This window comes from Corvus moneduloides, chromosome 1 (assembly GCF_009650955.1).
Source record: "Corvus moneduloides isolate bCorMon1 chromosome 1, bCorMon1.pri, whole genome shotgun sequence".
Classification (NCBI taxonomy): Eukaryota; Metazoa; Chordata; class Aves; order Passeriformes; family Corvidae; genus Corvus; species Corvus moneduloides.
This window is the reverse complement of record NC_045476.1, coordinates 29,041,441-29,062,730: the sequence shown is the minus strand read 5'-3', so window position 1 is coordinate 29,062,730 and position 21,290 is coordinate 29,041,441. Positions and strand designations below refer to the sequence as shown.

Below are 21,290 nucleotides of genomic sequence, written 5' to 3'. Positions count from 1 at the left end.
GCCCCTATGAGACAGAGCTCTCGTCCCTGGCTTTCCCCTTCACCGCAGTACGGACCCACAATAAAGCTACCTTCCGTGCGGAACCAGCCACACGAGCCTCTTGTCTCTCTCTGGTCTGGCTTGGCCTGGCGGCTGCCCTGCAGAGCTGAGCTGAAATCACGAGCTGATAATCACTAAAGAGCTGACAGCCTCTGCAAGGGCCCTCCTAGCTAGCAGCTGAGGGAAGACACCGGGCCTCGGGAAGGCGATTCCTTTCAGGACCATCTCTCCAGACCGGTCACCTCTTCCTGGGTCAGAGCCGCTGACCGCTCACCAGCTGTAATACCTGACCATGTTGGGAGGGGAGTGGATAATTAGATAATCTTTAAGGTCCCTTCCAACCCAAACCATTCTATGATTCAGTTGTTGTAGAGACCATAAATCAGGTAACAAATTCACTGTGAAAGGTATAACTGTGACACCAGCTCCAAGGAGTTCTTCAGGAGTCCCACATGGAGTTAAATCTAATTTAAGTGGTTTTTGTGTCTTGTCAGAAACCATATGTTTGCAAGATACCGGGCTGCACAAAGCGCTACACAGACCCCAGCTCTCTCCGGAAACACGTGAAGACCGTGCATGGCCCGGAGGCACATGTCACCAAGAAGCAGCGGGGAGATATCCACCCAAGGCCTCCACCACCAAGAGACCCAGGCAGCCACTCTCAGACCTGGTCACCAGGCCATCAGACTCAGGGTGCAATTGGTGAGCAGAAGGACCTCAGCAACACTACCTCAAAGCGTGAAGAATGCCTCCAAGTGAAAGCAGTCAAGTCAGAAAAACCAATGGTATGCAATACACCATGCCACTCCCTTTGTCCTTTTTCTTCTGGCAACCGATTAGTAATCCCTTTATGAAATGCTCAAGTCTGTAAACTCTAGCTCACAAGGTTTGGTTTTGTGAGGTTTTCTTCTATGTTTACATTGTAAAATGTTTCTAAAGCCTAAGAAATAGCAAATAAAAAGATTCCATCTAGTCTGTGCAATATGGAATAAGTGCAGTGCTGGCAACTGTCACAATAATTGTTTCTCTTATAAAGCTGCATCTTCTGGAATAAGCATAGTATAAGAAAATCAGAGTTTTCATTTAAAAAAAACCCCACATTTTTTCCACACTCCTGTTTCCAGAAGAAAGATGGTGAATCTGAATCTTGCAGGCTGAAAGCCAGAACAAGAAAAAAACCTAACCAAACCACAACAAGTCCAAATGATTAAAATGATGATATTGATGATGATCATTTTTGGAGAACCTCGGAAAGTAATCAGATTTTAGGGGCTTGAGGCTTTTGGGTCATGGATCAAACTGAAGCAGGATGAATTGACTTTCTTAAACAGCAGATGGACATCTTTTAATAACATATCATCTCTGTTGTGAGATGACCTCTTATGTTTATCTGATACTTACTCAAGTTTACCTAATCCAAGTTTAACTAAATCAAGTTGAGTTAAGAGTCTGCAGGTCTTTTCTTTGGTTTACCTTAACGTATTGCATTAAACTGTTGAAAGGACTGTATTCCATTTTTTGAGATGCTGTCTTAAATACACAAGTTCTTTATTTGCCTGAATTTCATGTGCCATCTGCCCTCTTCACAAGGGTTAAGTCAAAGGCAGTCACTCCATCCTCTTCCCCATCTGGGTCTATGATTCATCTGTATCCAGCCCTTGGGGACTACAAATATGAGCTCTCCAAATTCTGCTCATACTGTTAATCATGCTGCAATTCAAAGTGATTACTCACTGAAATACGAGTTACTACTATGTTGTGCCTAAGGCTTATGCTCAAACTGTTCAGTATTAATACTGAATTCAAAAACTTCCAAGGGCTCAGAGTAAACTCCTGCTGAAGTCTAAAGGAGGTCCTCTGCCCCCTTTGGTGATAACTACCTTAGTTTGCATAGGAAGAAAACCTCTTTTGCTTTGCTAGGTAAATGTGTAGCATTATTAAGGCATGTTGAACAGAGTTTTAACATGAAAATTTGTGGAAGAAGGGTACTAATGCCTGTAGCTTACATAGTATTAAATATTTCTCACTGAAAATTATATTTTAAAAATAATTCTGTGTTTCTTGCTTTTCACTGCATGTATGAATGAAGATATATTTTCTGGTTTTCAACTAATCCAATGTCTTTTCTGTCTAATGCTCTTAAATGTCTTATTCTAACTTCCTAAGGACAGTGGGTAATAAGGTGAGGGCATTTTAACTTTTCTGCTGTTTTTCTTATTGCAACATTATGTTTTTATTTTAGTCTTCTGCCTGTTGTTCAGTCATTCCTTTATTTAGTAATGTGCAATCCATCCAGCGTATTCCCAGTTGTAATGTGTTGTGAGCATTTTGCAACACTTGACATGTGAAAAATCTGGCTTATATTGGTGAAGCATCTTCAGAAATGTCTTTGTACTTTCCCCTCTAGATGAGACATCCTTTTTTTTTTTTCTGTATTGCACATCTAGAAATATATGTTCTGTGTTCTGCATAATACAGTTCTTATTTCTGTACCCTACCTCACTGTGATCTTGACATGTGCTACAAGAACAGGCTTCTGATCACTATTACTCTTCTTCCATATGGCATAGAGCTATTGTCCAGAAGCACAAACTTTCTTCCGCATAATAACTGTTATTTCTATTCTTGTCACCAAATCTGCTCTGGCCAGGATTTGGAAATGACCTTGCTCAGTGTGGCCTCATAAATTCTAAGTATCATCATACAACTTAGAAATAATAAAATAGTTATTGCATCTCAAATGGACTCCTTAGGGGCATATGAAACTACAGTATTGCCATGAATCTGTGTCTTCATTCATTGATGTTTAAAGTGAGAGTCATCCCTGCCACTTCAGAAATTCTAGACAGTATTTTTCGGTAAAATATACATAAAGATTACAGAGTGGCAGAAAAAAAACAAAACAAAAAACCAAAACCACATCAGAAACCCTAAAAGTTAAATACTTACATGAAACTGTTCTTGGGAGCAAAATGATACTGCATACCCCACTGATTTGTGATCACACTGATAGAACCTTACAGTGAGATTTTAAGTCCAGAGACTTCTGTCTGTCTTCCTCTGTTTTGTCAGTTTGTCAATTTTCCCATTCTTTTGCAAGCACTTTATAAAAAGTAAATCAAGCCTGTGTTTCCCCACAGCAAGAGTTCTGCTAGAGCAGCAGGGAACACTCTCTTTTAAGAAAGAAGATGCTCTTGTGGCATGTTCATATCCCTGCAGATTAGCAGCCTGTATTGTCTACTTAAACTCCTGCACTTAAAATCTTAAATTCAAATGAAACAAAGGATGTGATTTAGTAGATCATCACCTTCTTGATTCAGGGCAGAGGTGGTATAAGTTAGGTATAAGGGGAGGTGTAAGTTAGACCTGAATGATGCCAGGGTCATGGGATGCTGATAATATGATACAGTATTTTTTGCACTGATGCTTTGTTCCTGTTTTATTACGTGCCAGCATTTCAGGCCAACCACTGCTTGTAACAATGAGCCTTAAGCCTGGAAAATGCTTACATTCTTTAGCCACAAGTCCAATTTAAAAACCCCAAATTCCAATGTTGTTGGAGTCTTGTTTGGTTGGTTGTTTGTTTGCAAGCCTAGCAGTGTAAACTAATACCTTGTAACATGACTGAATTCTAGTTTGGTTTTTCTGAGCTGCAGCTTCAGTTGGGAACAGCACATGAGCAAAGTAGGGTATCCATCCATACGTGCTCACAAATGGCTTGAAGTGATAGAAGTAACTATGGGAATAACTCGGATAAGTGTCTTATGGAGATATATTGTATACCATCAGCAAGATGTGAAAGGCGATTTTAGTCTTGTGGTTTACAATGCCATTCGCTAGTTAAAATCAATATCCAGAAAGCCTCTTTATGAACGATCACTTTTCTGTACCTATATCTTTGGCTCCATTTAGACCTTCATTTAGCGCGAGTGCTCCGGTTAACATTGTTTGCTTAATCCTCACATTCTTTTGTCTCTTACTTCCCTCCAACAGACATCTCAGCCAAGCCCTGGTGGTCAGTCTACATGCAGCAGCGAACAGTCCCCCATCAGCAACTATTCCAACAATGGGATCGAGCTTACTCTGACCGGTGGTGGTAGTGTAGGAGACCTCAGTGTCATCGATGAAACCCCAATCATGGACTCTACCATTTCCACAGCCACCACAGCACTTGGCTTACAGGCCAGGAGGAATATAACAGGGACCAAATGGATGGAGCAAGTGAAATTAGAAAGGTTGAAACAAGTTAATGGAATGCTTCCAAGACTGAACCCCGTTCCACCTTCCAAAGCCCCGACCTTGCCGCCTCTCATAGGAAATGGTGAGATATACGTAACAGGAGTGATAACACTTTTTGTCCTTAATCTTGTTGCTTACTAGCTCAATTTTTCAACTCTTGCAGGAGTTGCACAGCTTAGGAAACTCAGCAGCTGTGAAGTGATTTGTAAATTGATCACTTTCAGTTTATTCCCTCATTGCAAGTCCTACTACCCACCCTCTGAGAACTCTGATAGTTCTGTGTTTTATAGAACAGGGTCTAACAAGGGAGCTGTGAATCACAATTTAAATATTTCTTACAGTTAAAGGTTTTGACCCAAGATCATCATAATTCTGTCCCATTTTGAGGAAAAGCAGAAGAAAGAAATACCTGTGAGTTTATTGTATGGAAGTCTTTCTGTTGAGGCCTTTGCAAGGCACCCTTCGCAGAAATGCTTTGGGCTTCCCTTTAAATAACCTGTTCCCACACATAGAAGAAATCATATGTACAGATGCTACTGCTGCAAAGGCTGATATCCATGAATGGAAGCAACGCGAGGTAGAACTTTGAAGATCCCTGGTTGTTTTCCTCCAAAGAGCTGCTCATGACCAAAACAGATGTTGCTGCCACCCCTACTTTGCCTACAGCATGCCTGTAGGTTTCTGTGTTCCACCCAGCAGTGACAGGTTTTCTGAGACCCATTCAATCAAAAGAAACTATGTAAAATTAAGAAATTTATCCTGTTTACTTAAAACCAAAACAAAACAAGGAAACCAGCAAAGATGTTTTGCAGTTGTTAGGAGTTATTTCAAGAATATTTCAAGAAGTCTTAGAAATGACCTTGAATAGCCTCCAATTTGTATATTTTGCCATTCCATGCAAATGCCTGTTCAATTATATTTTGCCTATAAAAAGCTCCCTTACGAATGTGTCCTCCTGGCACATCAGCCAGCATAGCTGCACTGCAGGCTGGAGCACTGCACCACCTGATGACAATTTGTGGCTATGGGCTATAAATTTTCTGCTGGGATTCACACTGAAATGTTACCCTTGAGTCTCTGAATTAGATTTTAACCTAAGGACACAGTTTTTATCCCCACTTCTTTCAAGAAAGAGCACTGCTATGATTGGCTGTGATGACGTTCTTCCTCTATACCCCACTTACTTCTTTACTGTGTGTTTTCCACACCAGTTTCTGGATAATACCTATTTGTCTAACTGTGAATTTTACCTGCAGGTACCCAGTCAAACAGCAGCTGCAGTGTCGGAGGATCCATGACTATTCTGCCAAACAGGAATGAACTCTCAAGTACGGACATCACTGTGTTGAACATGCTGAACAGGAGGGACAGCAATACTAGTACAATCAGTTCAGCCTACCTGAGCAGCCGCAGGTCCTCTGGAATCTCTCCTTGCTTCTCCAGCCGGAGGTCCAGTGATGCCTCCCAGGCAGAGGGCAGACCACAGAACGTGAGCGTTGCAGACTCCTACGACCCCATCTCGACAGATGCTTCCCGGCGCTCCAGTGAAGCGAGCCAGTGTGATGACCTACCAAGCCTTCTCAGCCTCACCCCGGCCCAGCAATACAGGCTGAAAGCTAAATATGCAGCAGCTACTGGTGGACCCCCGCCAACTCCACTGCCTAACATGGAGAGGATGAGCCTCAAGACAAGGATGGCACTCTTGGGTGACTGCAGGGAGTCAGGAGTATCTCCACTGCCTCCAGTGAATGCCCCTCGAAGATGTAGTGATGGTGGGGCAAATGGTTACAGCAGGAGGCATTTTCTGTCTCATGAAACTTTAGGAAATGGGACGAGGAGAGCCAGTGATCCAGTTAGAATGGCCTCCGACAACCTCTCTGTTCCGAGAGTCCAGCGTTTCAACAGTCTTAATAGCTTTAACCCTCCTGCTTTGCCTCCATCCATGGAAAAGCGCAACCTTGTTCTTCAGAACTACACCCGTTCTGAGGGTGGCGTCTTCCGCGGCTTCAGCTCCCCCTGTCCTCCAAGCATCAGCGAGAACATTGCCCTGGAGGCTGCTGCAATGGAAGCAGGTGGCAGTCTGAATGATGAGGATCTCCTGCCAGATGACGTGGTCCAGTATCTGAATTCCCAGAACCAGGGCATGTACGACCACTTGTTGAACAATGTCCTAGACAGCAACAAAATGCACCACAGCTCAGTTTCAGGAAACAACAACCCCAGCAACTTTGACCAAGCCCCTCCACCGAGCAGTCAGCAGGCAGGTCCCGAGGCAAATAAGAGCGACTTGCCTATTCAGTGGAATGAAGTAAGCTCTGGAAGTTCTGACTTATCTCCTTCAAAGCTGAAATGTAGTCAGCGGTCAGCAGTGCAGCAGGCTCGGGCCTTCAGACTGTATAACAATATGATGGTTCAGCAGCAGAATCTGGAGAGAAGCAACATGGCCCAGCAGAATGGCTATCAGAACCTGGCAGAGAACAACACTTCCTACAATTTACAGCAAAACATGGCTCTTGGCAGCGGAGCTGGGAATTCTTTCAGCATGCAGTCCAACAAGCCTTACAGTGAAAGCATGGGCAGGCAAGCAATGATGTCTGGGGTGACAGACAATTCCTGTGGCATGGCAGTGCAAGGGCAGAAGCTGAGAATCAGCAACATGCCAGTGAATGGGAACCAGCAAAATTTCAGCCATCCCATGGCATCCAGCGATCAAACCACCAGTATGGCAAATGGGATGCAGAACAGGAATATGATGGAACAGCAATATTTGCAAAGCCAACCAGTTGGAGATGGCGTTCATTACCAGGGAGTCAATCAATCTGGTCAAATGATGCTAGGGCAGGTTAGTCCTACCTCACAAAGCAGCCTCTATCAAGGGCTGCAGTGTTGTCCACTCGTGTCTCACACCATTGGTAGCCAGCCTTCAGGTTTGTCAGTGGCCAAAAGTTACCAGTCATGCTCTAATTACAGCAGCAACAGACGGCAAAATGTGTTGAGAAACAACCTGTCCCAACAGCAAAGACACGTAGGTGATGGCAACCAGACGTACAGGGTAAACACCATTAAGATGGAAATGCAAGGTCAATCACAGCAGTTCTGCTCTAACATGCAGAATTACTCTGGTCAGTTATATGACCAATCCATGGGCTTTAGCCACCAAGCTATGAAAACAGGTTCTTTCTTTGGTTCGGAAGCCAACTGCCTGCTGCAGGGGACTGCAACTGAAAACTCATCCGAGCTTCTTTCTCCGGGGGCTAACCAAGTGTCAAGCACAGTTGACAGCATTGACAGCAACAGTCTAGAGGGTGTGCAGATAGATTTTGATGCTATCATAGATGATGGGGACCATGTCAGCTTAATTTCGGGAGCCTTGAGCCCAAGTATCATACAAAATGCCTCCCGCAATTCCTCACGCCTCACCACTCCCCGAGCATCTCTTACATTCCCAGCTATGCCTGTAAGCACAACCAACATGGCTATTGGGGACATGAGCTCTTTGTTGACCTCACTTGCAGAAGAAAGCAAGTTTCTTGCTGTTATGCAATAGACATGAAAAACAAAAAACACTTAGGAGATAACAGATGGAAAAAAAAAAGACTCATATTTTTTAGTTGTGTATGTATTTTAGCAATCTCATCTCACCTAAATGGGATGTGTTTCAAGTATATTCCTTTTATGGAATAAGGACTCTGAAAACCCTAAAGTGTTCTAGGGAGAAACTGTCTTCCATTTCAGTTTTGAATCAGTATTGCTACACCCATTCCCTGCCTTTCTCTCTTTCCTCTCTCTCTCACTCGTTTTGAATGTCTGTATGCTTTCTTTTTTTTTCTTTTGTTTTTTAATTGTAAACCAATGTAAACGTGTGAAGTGCATGGGTTTTTTTGTTTTGTTTTGGGGTTTTTTTGTAAAAAAGGCCTGATGAAATGACTGGGGATTTTCTGTTACTCAAACGAAGCTAGACCTTGTAAAACTGTTGCAACTTTTCCCCTTGAACCTATAACCAGGCACAATGTGAAGTGAGCATACAGAGATGAAATCCTCTCTGGATGCACTGGACACATCACACTGAGGTGGAAGACCAGTTTAGAAATGCACTGCCATGGTACCCCTGGGCTGCAGTTTCAGAGACCTGGAGCACAAAAAGTTGGGAGGTTCAAGCAAATAAGAAATGTGAAAACCATCAGCCCTTTGATCTCTAGCAGAAGCTTTTTTCTACACACCCAGAGAGATAGCTGTCACTGCTTTGAATAATGATACTGAGATTGTGTAATGTTCAACCTATTTCAGAGGAAGGAGAGGACCAGAAAGCTGCTTGTAGTCCAACTCTCATCTTTTGCAATATTTGGTATTCTGGTTTTCAGCCTTCTTTTTAAAATGGCTGGATAGCAAAATTATGGGCATATGTAGTGACTTGGGTAGACTATAATCTTCCCATTGCACACCCCCTTTGTGGAGATACAATCAGGGTCTTATGAAGTATTTCATACAATGAAATAACAAAATAGCAGTATTTCATACTGGGGAATTCTTTTTTTTAATGAAAATTGTTGAGGTGTAATTTGCTGAGCCACTGGTTCTTATTTGCTGGAAGAACTGTGTGTACATCCCCTATAGCCAAGACAGCTCCATGGATACATACAGCTTCAAAAGCATCATGGGCATGACATGTAAAAGTAGAAAATGAATGGCTGGCCCAGTTCTCAGACTAGCCAAATAAATCAAAGCAGTTGCAAGCAATCTGCTAATCTTAAATGTTTTTCCACTGTGCCCAGGCTTTACAAAATTGAGATTTAAACTGCCATTAAAAATAGCAAAGAAATAAGGAGAACAGCAAGTATTCATAGATCACAGAATATTCTGATCTGGAATTATTATCAGGTCCAACTCTTCAGTGAATGGCCTGTATGAGGATCAAACCCACAACTTTGATGCTATTAGCACCATGCTCTAACCAACTGAGTTGTCTGGTAACTCATCAAAGCTCAGAGAGACCAACCCAGCGTCTTTCTCTCTCTCTCTTGGTGACACCACGTGCCTTCAATTTCAAAGCAAACCAGTGGGTCAATGCCCAGGCTCAGTTACACCCGCAAAAATTGAAACGAATGCACTGTGATCATGAAGCTACTCACTGGTGGAGGTGAATGGCATTTTGTTCTGTAAGCACTGGCTTGTTTTTGGCTCTGCTGGGCTCCATGTCTGCATCCCTAAACACACAGTGCTCCTGGATGAACAGGCTGGTGTGGGGAACAATCACAAGACCACGGTTTAAGTTCACCCACTCCTAGAAGCTGCATGGAGTTCCAGCCCTTGCAGACTTCTCAGTTAAATCCCAGTAGTGAAGTCCTACTACGGGATGTAAATTGTGCAGGCACTTACAGTCATGGATTTGATGTCTGTAAGGAGCTGGTGTTATAGTAGACATATAGTGAGAAGAGAGAGTATGGTCAGTTTTGAAACAGAGATAAACTTTAGCCCAGTCAAAATCAGAAGGTGACCTCTGTAGGCTAGAAAGCCATAGCATTTTTTTCCATTGTAAAGCAAAAGGTGAAATACCAGCTGATTCAGGACACGACGTTTGAGGAAATGTGTAGGAATGGAACCTCAGTAAAGCCGTCAGATAACATTAACAGCTGTTAGAGGATGGAGCTATAAATCAGTAGGAAAACATCATAGGAATCTGGTGCAGGGGCCATATTTGGGCTTATCACAGCACATACCAAAAGATTTGTACTGTGAGCTGGAATGTCAGAAATCAAAACAAATGCAAATATCCTACACCTTTTATCATGATCTAGCTCCTGTCTTTCTCTGTATCTTTAGCCAGCATTTCTTTCTTCCCCTCTCCCATGCACACATATTTGCTCATCCTGTGCTTTGCCATTTGCCAGTTCCTCTCCCAGCCTCCCTGCCCCTGACCAGCTATTACAGCCTGCCTGCAGTGGTCCCTGGGCTGCACGGCCAGTTGGGCACAGCTCATCATGGCAAAGAACTGGTTTGCTGTGGCAGTGGGAGGAAGCTGCTCCCTGTTGCCCTCATTGCCCAAAGGCCCTGTAGAGACCTGCTGCCTGTACACAACCATCGTCCCTGCCCTGCTGCTGGGACAAGAAGGGATGCATCCCGCTGGGCAGGTCCCCAGGGGCAGGGATGCTCCAGGGGCCAATGCTGTGCATTGCAGCGCTGGGATACAGCTCACAGCCCTGAAGAGAAGCAGCACTATAGGCATGAGGAAAGACTGTGCTGGACATGTTTCAGATAATAAACAGCCAATAACTGGCTGTTTATTAAAGCCATCAATTACATGTTTATAAACAACTTCAGCAGGGAGACTTATGACCAGCCTGGGAGTAGGTGGCTTGGGAGAGAAGTCTTTTATTGTTATGGAGCCAATACATTAACATACCCCAACCATCCTCAACTATTTTTTAAACTCAATTTTCCAGTTCATAATTGTATCTGCTGGTGCAATTGATGCTGGGAAGCTATTAACAGATGTGATGCATCAGAGCTTAGAGGGAGCCATTTATATTGCTCTGGGCTAAAAGGGACTGTTGGAGTAGCTAATTTGCCTTCCTGGATTTGACAAACCTTAGTCACTCACTTATCCTTGTCTTGGGCCAAAAGTGTGTCTTGGCAGAAACCACATGCTCAAGAAAGGCATCCCATTTGATTTGGCAAAGCTGAAGAATCAGAAACTCCACTGTGTCTTCAGGGAGTTTGTTCAAATGATTTATCATTTTCATATTAAGTGTATGTGCCACTTATGTTCATGTGTCACTTTTCAGTTTCTAGTGTTTTCTCACGCTTTTCTGTTCTGTACTAAAGAGCCTGTTTTTTGGTACCTGTGAAGGTAGCAATACATCATAGCCCAGCTATCTTGGGTTTTGGTTCTGTTTTGATGAGGTAGACTGGTCTCTCTGAGCATGGCACTGTTACACTGGACACCAGCTTTCACTTGTCAACCTCCTCACCATATGGCAGTCTGGGGAAAGTCCCATCAACACTGGTGGGATGTGTTTACTAGCACCCCTCTACTCTTCCTCTTCAGTTACAGAGTCAAAGCTTGCTTTTGTGTATCTGGCACATCAGCTGATTTTTGCATAGCTGTTGGAAACCCACTGCTCACCCGAGAGTAGAAGAAAATGCACAAAATATCATGAATGTTCTATTTTTAAAGCATTGCAACCTAAGCCTAAATCACCATTTCTTCTAATGGCCCTTTGAGAGTCTTCCATGTTTGTTACTGTTGGCCTTGGACACGTCAGTAACACCCAGCCTGCCTGAAGTGTGAGTGTTTCTCCAGGCAGTTTTACTTTCCACAAAGTGGAAGTTGTCAGTGAAGAGTTTATCTGTCAGTTAAACCCAGGTAAAGGAAAGGTGTGTTTGCAGGGAAGTCAGTGGGCTTCCACATGGGCTTTGCTGGGGAGTACAATGGTCCCACACATCCACATGGCAGATGATGTTATTCTCTCCTTGGAGAATGGCCCCAAATGGTACGTGCATCAAGATGCTGGCTGGCTGCTCATTTCAGTCACTGCTTCTCCCACCCCTCAGTGAGATTGCTGGTTGGCTCACCCACATCTGTCCTGCAATGGCTTGTCCCCCTGAACAGCAGTGTTTATATTCTTGCAGTGTATGTGCCTTATTTTGCGTTGACTCTGTAAAAGAGAGGGACCAGGATGTGTTGCCAAATTTTCCTGATGAGGCTGTACTTGCCATTCAGCTAATAGCACATACCACTGTTAATAGGGTCTGAAATGTCTTGTAAACCTCTGGTATTCACGTGTTATTGTCCTTGGGTTGGTGGAATGTCTCCTATGGAACAGTTACTGTTGTCAGTCCTGCAGATGTAAGATAAAAATGTGTTGCTTTTTTTTTTTTCAATTTTTAAATTTTTTTTTATAAAGCTTGTAATCCTTTAAAAAAAAAAAAAAGAGAATGTGTAAATACATTTATGTACGGTAGGAATAGTGTTCAGCTGTAACAGACCTTAGTGGTCTTCATTTGATAAACCTGCAGTTATGATCTGATGTTTCTCAAGCCTTAGGTTGATCTGAAGGGTCTGTAGCACTGTGTACATATGAACTGTACTTCTGCTTGCAGAACCACTTAGCTTTTTTGTAACAAAGAAAAAAACTGTTTCTTACAATGTCAATAAAAACAAAAGCCTTTGTACTTAAGTTCTTAGCTTTCAGCTTCTGAAGTATCTCCTTGGGGGAGGGAGTTATTTTTTCATATGTCTGAAAAGCCTGGTTGCAATCAGCGCTTGTATCGCTTCCACTCAGAGCTGTTTTCTGCTCCCCAGACTGTTGCTTCACTCCATTCACAGTTTAAATACAGATGGGAAAACAAAACAGGGTGTTTACCTTCTCTCTGAAGAAAAATGGCTGACGGGTGTCGGGTGGAAAAAAAAAATGAAAATGCAGTGTCACACAGATAAAAGTGTTTGAAAGGAGGAGAGAGGCTGACCTGGTTAACGCTGCTGAAGGAGCAGTCGGTTCAGAGGCCAAAGCCAAGGTGTGCTAAACTCTGGGCTATTCTATGGGGGCTGTGTTTCTATCCCTTGCTTGCCAGGGGTGTCTCACAAAGGCTTGCCCACCCATGAAGAAGCATGGCAAGGAGGAAGAGAAGTTCCCCTGGCTGGATTAATCTGTAGATGTCCACTCAAGTGGGTTACAGTGTGATCTGCAAAGAACTAGATGCAGTTATCTTCAAAGCTGTAATGAGTGCTCCTGTTGAGTACAGTTGTTATGGATGATGTCAAGTTAGTGGTGGCAAACAGTATAGAAAATATTGTCATGCTGCTTGGTCTTAAGGTGTGTGAGCTGTTCTCATTTCAAAGCCTTTTGTTTCCATTGCTGGTACCTTGGCAAGACCCAGACCACTCTGTTGAGCTGTCAGTGCTCAGCTTCTGCCTTAGTCCTTCCTCAGCCAAAGTAAGTGAGCCATTTCCCACGCAGAGGGAGGTAACTTTGCATTGTTATTTGCTCATGTTAACTTCTTTTTTTTGTGTGTCCTGTTTTGTTGGGTTTTGTTGTTCACCCTTCAGCTGTTATTAAGCTTTTGTCATTTGGCACAGGCCTTAAGGTTGAGGAGGGACAAAGGGTAGAATGGAGAGCTAAAGCCTAAAGCATACCCATCTGAGAAGCCAGTGAGGCAGGAGAGCCCTGGGAGTGGCCTGATAGGAATGAAGGAGACCCTGCAGTTTGAAAGGGAGGTTGATGGTGGCCATGGTGCCTTAGCTTATGTACTGCAATCCAAAATTCTCCCAAAGTTTGGCAGTGCTTCAGCATCGGCTCACTTTGGGGGGTGGGTATGTGTGGCAGTGGTTTCCCCACAACTTCAGCCAACAGGAGGTCAGCAGCAGGGATGGAACAAGCCTCAGACAAAGACATGATGGACCAGCACAGAAGCGAGTAGGCCTGTGGGGACTGGGGAGTCAGTAGCAGGATCCATGCTGACCACAGATCATGGCTGTCAGGGGCTTAGAGCTGATCGAGGCATTTCTGAGCCTTACCAGCCGCCTGCAAGTAGTGGGAGGTAAAGGACTCCCACTTCTTACATACTAACGCAATGAAGTCCTGCACCCATGCACACCTGCAGAGCATTGTGCTAAACAAGTGTCAGTAGTGTTGCACATCTGCTGCCGTAAGGGAGCCCACACACCTGGACTGACAGCCCCTCTCTCTGCTCTGTGCACCAAACTTGCACCACTACCTCTACCTTTAACCAACCGCTGCATGCTCATCTTCCAGCTGGATCTCCTCCACCAGCTGGATCTACTTCAGGATGAGTGTCAAGAGGGCAGGGGATGCCAAAGGGGCCCCCTGTCCTGTTCAGCACCTTGGTTCGCTGTGTTGAGTGTGCAGATGAAGGTGCTGCCAGGTAGTGTGAGGTCAGGCAGCAAGGTTACAGCATCTCCAGAGCTGAGCACTGCTAGGGAAGGCCTGGGCTCCAGGTCGTATTCCTGGTCCTCCAGCCTGAACGTGGGATTGGGCTGATGAAAAACTATGCTCAAAGCTGCAGCCAGAGACAGGAGGACCTGTGTTGCCATGTGGTCAAGCTCAATATAATGCCAAGTTCTCAGGAAAACAAAAAATAGCGGGGCAGTTGTGGTTTGTACCATTCAAAATCAGCAGATGCTGTTGACCTTTAGTCTGTGCTTTAGTGCCAAGGCTGTAAATGAATTAATTTAATTCATTAATTTGGTCTCTTACTTCAGAAGGGCATGTACCCGGGAGAGAACTGTAGTTTGCAAAGCCTGAAAAAAATACAACAGAGATATACAGCATCAATCAGCAAGGGGGGAAGAAACTCCCCACGGTCCCCCAGTACCCTAAACGGGTGGCATGACATTACTACACTCAAACCCAAAGATGGGTAACACAAAAATCACCAATAATGCTACGGCCTGGCCTGCCGTGGTTGGGGATGAAGCAGGGGAAGAGCAGACAGCGTGGGCCCACAGTGCTGATGGAGTTACTGGGCTGGCTGGGTGTAAGTGATGGCACTGTAGGGCAGCCCAATGTAATTTTTTTCCTTTCCCAGTTTTTGTGGGCTCGACTGTGTAATCTTCAAGCTGCTTTTTCAAAGAGAGGGTAATGGGAAGGAGACGACTTGTTCTCTTCAGGCTGAAACACAAGCTATTTGTGTTAGGAACATGGCTTTGTTATATGATTAGTGCAATGGGAGCCCCTAGGCACCACTTCCCAGTACAAACAACTAGTATTAATAACTCATGTTAAAATTGCCTGCTATTTAATAACCTGGGCCTCTTTCCACCCCGAGAAGCACATAACTGCTTTGTGTTCCCACCATCTCCACCCGTTCTTCCCTCACTGGCTTTGGACTCTCCCTGTGCATTTCCCAGGAAAAAAAGGAGCAGGTTTGGGCAAGGAAGAAGGAAGAACTGATGGTGTTTGACAGGAATCCCTGCATCCCATGTCTGTGTACCTCCTTGCCCACCCCCCCGCTGTCATGGGGTACTGCTCCTGCATCTGATGTGAGGCTGCTCATTGCTGCCATGTCTTGCAGTCTTGGTCCCCTGTTTTCACCCGTGTTCTGGGGATGGAGTGACCTATTTCATGCCTTGCCAAGGAAGCAGCCGCCCTCCCTCTGAGCTGCCCCAGCTGGCTGAGACGTGATAGACCAACACTGTTACTCATGGGTGGGAGGCCCATGTGAGTCACGCTTCCCTTCGCCCCACACGCGGGGTGGCTGTGGCAGGAGAGCGGGGAGCAGAGAGCGGGACTGCACCCCGCGCATGGCCACGCACGGCAGAGGCACAGTTGGGCCCAGGCGGGAGCGAGAAGCAGTGGGTAGATCAGATGGTGATGAACCATAAACAGGATCGTTTCCCATGGGCTGGCTGAGCTGCTCCAGCCTTTGCCAGCAGCACTAGGATGGTTGTCAGGTCTGCGAGGCGGTCTCTAAGCCACCCTGCTCTGCAGAAAAACATTACTAATGTTCCCACGACCGGAGCAAGAGAGAAGAGACAAATAACTTGGACAGCAACATGAAACAGTGGCAAAAATCTGAAAGACAGAGGAGGAGAAAGGAAAAAAAGAAGAGGGTGGAAAGCTCTATAATGACTGAAAGAGCCCCAGATGGATACGAACAGAGAAAAGGCTAGAGACAGAAATAGTAGCACTAATGAGCTGAGCTGAACGACCCCACTCCTGCTGTACCTGAGCATCCTTCGCTGTCCTCAGAGCCCTGATACTGCCAGCCCTGGGAGAGGAGGAGTGGGAGCAGGAAGCTGCTCAGACCTGGATGAACAGAAGCAATTAAGTTCCTATAGCAACGCTTCATAAAAAATCCCAAAGCAGAGGCACCTATAGGGCTGGGTAGAAAAAGGGTTGTGGCTCCAGGCAGCATCCCCCAAGGGAGAACCATGAGAAATGTGTGCTTCCTCATCCTGAGCATGGTTCCTACTGCACCTTTGCTGCTTGAAGACTTCCTGTTTCCATATATGAGCAGCCAGCCCTCCCAAGACATAGGAAAAGTTCACTTTGCCTATTTTGCCTTGAGGCCATTTTGTTTTGAAGACCTACAGCACATCTCACAGTGCCAAGGAATTGTGACAATGTTTTCACTAGCAAATTTTTTTATCTGGACGGCTTTTCTGGGAAAAGGCAGATATATCTCATCCCTGTCATTGCTGACCACTTCAGCCTCCAGTCTTTACTGAAAAGCCTCCAGCTTTCAGTAAACTCCTTCAGCTTTGTCTGTGGGACCCCATGGCATAGCATTGCTTAAATATGGCTTTTTGGATGGAGCTTCAAAGAAGAAAAAATGGTCTGCATCATCCTGCTTCAGAAGATGAACTTGAGCTCTCATCAGAAGTTTACAGATGTAAAAGAGGGCTAAAAACCCCCAAGTGATACCTTCTGTGAAAACAGTCATCAGGCACTGAATCCTTAGAGTTGTGTAGTTCAGTGGCAAAGGTCCCAGTGCCCATGGTGAGGCTGGGGGGTGGTGCAGCAGAAGCCAAGGGCTGCAGGGCTGCAGGGCTGCAGTAAGTGGCAAAGTGTGCTGCAGCATGTGTGGGCACTGGGTTTGTTCCCTTCCAGAAGCAGTAAATCAAGCTGCTCTTTGCAGCCATCCAGGGAGAAGCAGCGTGGTTGGTCCCCCAAAGGGCTGCTGTCTCTTCTTCAGATCACCTTTGGAGCAGGCAAGCTGCTGATCCAGCTGGCAAGAGCTCTCCATTGGACACCATTACTAGGACACACCATGCCATGCTTAGCTTTTGTGGTAGGGAATTCAAACAATTCATGTCACTTTGAAGTTTGTGGTGCGGTGTCCCAGTCCAGGCCCACGATGTGGCCTCACTGCAGGCTGGCACAGAGTGAGCAAGCCCAGTGGCACAGCTCCTACACCTGCCCTGTATCCAGTCCTTTCCTTGTCTTGGATGCCTCTCCCTGCCCTTTCCTCCTTTTCTCAAGGCTGGGCTGTAGCATAGGGGAAAACCAAGAATACTGCATGCTATTTTTTCCTCTCCTTGGCTGGTCCCTTGGAGATTGCTGCTGTTTTCTCCCAATTACAGAAAATGCTTGAAGCTGTGCAGAGGCTTAGTCACACAGCCAGGGAGGCAGCAGTGCCTTTCTTAGCTCTGTGGAGTGCAGTCTTGAACCACTGTAGCACTTCTTGCTTACCCTTGTGCCCTGAGACATCTTAGGTTTCAATCTTAGGTTTCAACTGCTCTTCACCTGAGCTCTGCTTGGCATGGGCAGCTGGAAAATGCTGGGCTCCAGTTTAGCTGGAGCATTAGCAGAGAAAGGGAAAGCTGGAGCACCAGCCAACAAAATGTTATAGGGAATCCTCTTGCCCTCATCTCTGCTGATGCCGAGGCTAGGGCCTGGCTTTCCTGTTTGAAACAGGTGTGGGGGCTGGGGTCGCCTGCTGCAGGGTCGGCTCTGCCTTTAGCAGCTTCCATAGTTTCAGCAGCTTGTGTGCCAAGCTTTGCTTAGAAGCTCTGGTGCAAAGAGCCCCATTCTGCAGAAAGCCCACGAGAATACAAAATCCCCTAGGACTTTTCATTGTGGAGGAGAAGCTGGTCAAAACCAAAATCAACAGTCCTGAAGCAAATAGTGCAGGCTTTGATCTACTCAGTTAAATATGAGCCCTGGTGAACTGGATCCTCCTCTCTTTGTGCATATTCTCAGACAAAGTATTTTTCTTCAAGAGAACAGGCTGCAGACTGGCAGGCTTTCTCTTCTGTCCTACACCAGATGATGAGTTTTATGACAACATTGTCCTGGCTTAAGTCATCCCATGCTTGGCTGGTCTTGTGCTAAACTTAAAAATGGAGAGCCTCAAAACCCCAAATGTTGTTTCCGGCGTGCCCTAGATAGCGGCATTGCTTAGATTTGCTGGTGCCACTGTGTTTGCTGAGCATAAGTATTTGGTCAGTCTTTTAACTGGTAAGTGCTGGTCCACTGCAATGAAAACATCAGATTTAGAGGAAGAAAAACAAAGGAAAAAGACAGCATTTAGTAATTTTAGAGACACCACATGCACTCAGCAAAAGTGGAACCAGCCCCGTTTCAGACTGGGAGTGTCCTTGAAAGCTGTAGCCATACATGAGCACTTCAGGGCTGGCTCTAGGGCCAGCTCTTCCTCCTCTGCCCAGGGACCATTTCATATGTTTTGCAATACAGCAGGGCTCCAAAAAGCACATCTGAAGCCCTCAGGAGTTGAGCACCACCGCTGCTCACCACTGGTACAAGGAAAGCTGGACCTTGGTGCCTGGCTTTTAGGTCCTTCCCCAGGTAGCACAGCTGGGATAGGGAGCTGACCTGTGCCACCCTGACCCTGGGTCTGGAAAACCCCAACTCCAGCTTAGGTCAGGGGAGGAACAAAGGAAAATCCTTCCTGAAAGGCAAACAGATGGCAAAAGTGAAACAATGAACCAGTTGCTTACAAGGAAAACCCCCCAGCTGCTGTGTGGGTGGTGTGGGAGCACAGCCCCATGACTGCTGGGAAGTTGGGGCCCTTCTGGACAGCTGTGGGAGCCAGGGGCATTGCAGTGATGGTGTCCAAGGAGCACATGTCCTGCACAGCCTGGCCTGCCCAACCAGTTGCCATCCCTGCGAGTTAAAGGCAGCAGAGTTCTGGGATACCTGTGCAGAACCCATGTAGGAAGCAGCCACAGGATTTGACAGCAGGAGGGAAGGGGTTCACCTTGCCCCGTCCTTCCACCCAGGAGTGGGGCTGGGTACCTGGCTTGCACTGCAGTACTGCTTATTGTGCTGTCACATCTTGTTCAGTCTCCCACACCTCCTTGGCTCCATCACTTTGGCTTTCTAGCTTCTAATAATCCTCTTCCAGTATTTGATGCTTACCTCCGAGGACTCAGCAGTGACACTGTCTGCCCTGGATGTGTGTTTTCCCCTGGGCCACAGCTCACATGGTTGGAAGCAGCAGGGCAGGAACCATATTTATGCCTGAGGTCCCGATGCTGTATCAGCAGTCCAGTGCTGCCACACCGTGGGAATCATGGCTCATGTGTCGGACTGGCCTGGCTGCAGAGATATCCCACTTTGGGCATGCCACTCCATCCACTGGCTCTGCTGGGACCACTGTACCCCTATGAAGGGAGATTCTTAATTGACTGACAGGCTGTAATGCACAGTAGTGATGAGCTTCTTGCCCCCACCCTGGACTGGCTTCTGGTCTGCAGCCAAGACATAGAGCCATCACCTGTTGAGGCTTCAGTCATGTTCCTAGGGCTGAGACCTCTCCAGCTTCCACCACCACTTTCCTGCCTTCCTTTTTGGATGGTCAAACACCAGGTAGAGTAAATCCCACTGAAGCATGGAAAAAGGTGGTGTAGAAGTCTGGCTGAGGAACACGTGTGTCATTTTGCCCTGCCATCACCCTTCCTCCTTGGAAGCATCCAAACAAGTGAATGAGGCATACCAAGAAAGCCCCCTGCTGCCTTTCAGTAGCAGGAACAGCAGTGACTCTGCCTCAAAGATGAATTTGGCAGCCATGTAAAAGATTTTTGCATATGCTCTAAACAGTACTTGGATGGCAAGTAAGGACAAACACAGCTTTGCCCTCGGAAGCAAACTATCTGATGTGGCTGCTGGTGCAGGTAATTAATAGCAACTGCTTTATGTAAAGCAGCAGGAGGGTCAGTCCATTTTCCACAGCTCCTAAACTGACCCCGTGGTGGTACTGCCATTGGGACAGAGGGCCCATGGCTAGAGCACCAGCACTGCTCACAGCAATGCCCACAGCACAATCTGCAGCCTCTTGCTGAGCTGCCCAGTGCTGCCCTCAAAGAAAAACCACCAGCCATGGCCAGCTAAGCTTGGGAAGGCTGATGGGCCAGCAGCCCAAAGCAGTGTGGAGTTTTCCATGGTCAGTTATTGTGCTGGCATGGCCAGAAGCTGCTATTATTAGATGGCATATGAATCACCCACACACGACTGGAATTAGCAGCCTCAGCCCGAGCCGAGCTGGGCACTTATTGGAAAAGGCTCATTTAAGCCCAGCCAAGAGACAAAAGTGGACAGGGCTCAGAGAAATCACTTGCCCAATGCCCACTTCAGCCCTGGCTGCCACCTCTACCAGCTGAGAAGGAAGCACCAGCTCTGGGGGTCTCCCATGGCCCTGATGGCCAGGGGAAAGGAAGGATCAAAGATCCCTGTTCATGCACTGCCAACCCCATGCAAAATATAGCAAGAGAAGAAAAACTATGGGGGATACAATCTTAAATCATGATCTGATGGGGTTGGTTAAAAGGTCACAGTCTGACGAAATGTACAGGTGCAGGGCTTACAGCTGCCGTGCCTGTGCCTCAGCCTGGTCTGCTGCAAAGCGACATCAATGCGCAACACAAACAGATGCTGAGCAGGGTAACAGGGCTCTGTGGCTATAGGGCCCAAACTGGCAGATTACTGGGAACTCACTGGGTGCAGAGCAAAAGAAAGAAAAGAGGGAGCTGGAAACATATTTATGTTTCTGGATGGGAAAACACTGACGCCCTTGGATTCCTGTTTTGACTCATTTAAGCCTGGAACTGCAATAAGACAGCCCAGTAAGTAACATACCTTGTAAGAATTGCAGCTGCTAAAGTTTCCCTTCAGTGTCATCACTAGTCATTTTCCCCATGTTGTTCCTCATTTACTCTTTTGCAAATGAGATAAAGTCCGGTCTCCATGTTCTCTTGTACGGTTGTGAATCAAATGCATCAGCAATGAAGTTCAATCACCAGAGCTGTGCTGTGAGCTTGCTTCACCCTGAGCTTTTCCTGCCAAAATTAAAATAACATACCATGTCATCTTTTCACAGGACATGAAATAGAATTTCATATGCATTGCAAAGTCACACCAAGGCACATTGTGAAGAGTGGTGGAGTGAGTATACACCATTTCTTATAGCCTAACAAAGGAGCTTTTATTTAATAATGAACTATTACAGCACAGTACAAAGATTTGCTTTGTTCAGTGACTAGAAATTGTTTGCAGATTTTTCCAGCCACGGGGAGCTGACAGTTCACTTAGGAA

General features: G+C 45.9%; 1 protein-coding gene and 1 long non-coding RNA gene across 6 annotated transcripts in view; one reads left to right on the top strand and one right to left on the bottom strand.

Moving 5' to 3' along the window:
- Positions 1–12,455, top strand: part of GLI3 (GLI family zinc finger 3) — a 207,295-nt gene extending 194,840 nt beyond the window's left edge. For all 5 annotated transcript variants that reach the window (XM_032103672.1, XM_032103702.1, XM_032103692.1 and 2 more), the window contains 3 exons: positions 534–824; positions 4,033–4,360; positions 5,535–12,455. In XM_032103672.1, the coding sequence (XP_031959563.1) occupies positions 534–824; positions 4,033–4,360; positions 5,535–7,825 (2,910 nt within the window). In that variant the 3' untranslated portion in view covers positions 7,826–12,455. The remainder of the gene's footprint in view (positions 1–533; positions 825–4,032; positions 4,361–5,534) is intronic.
- A 77-nt stretch (positions 12,456–12,532) lies between these two features.
- LOC116441615 lies at positions 12,533–21,030 on the bottom strand. Its single transcript, XR_004239176.1, has 3 exons — positions 20,835–21,030; positions 19,119–19,363; positions 12,533–16,043 (listed from the first exon to the last, which is right to left on the bottom strand). It is a non-coding gene; the product is annotated as an uncharacterized LOC116441615 (long non-coding RNA).
- Positions 21,031–21,290: the final 260 nt, after the last annotated feature.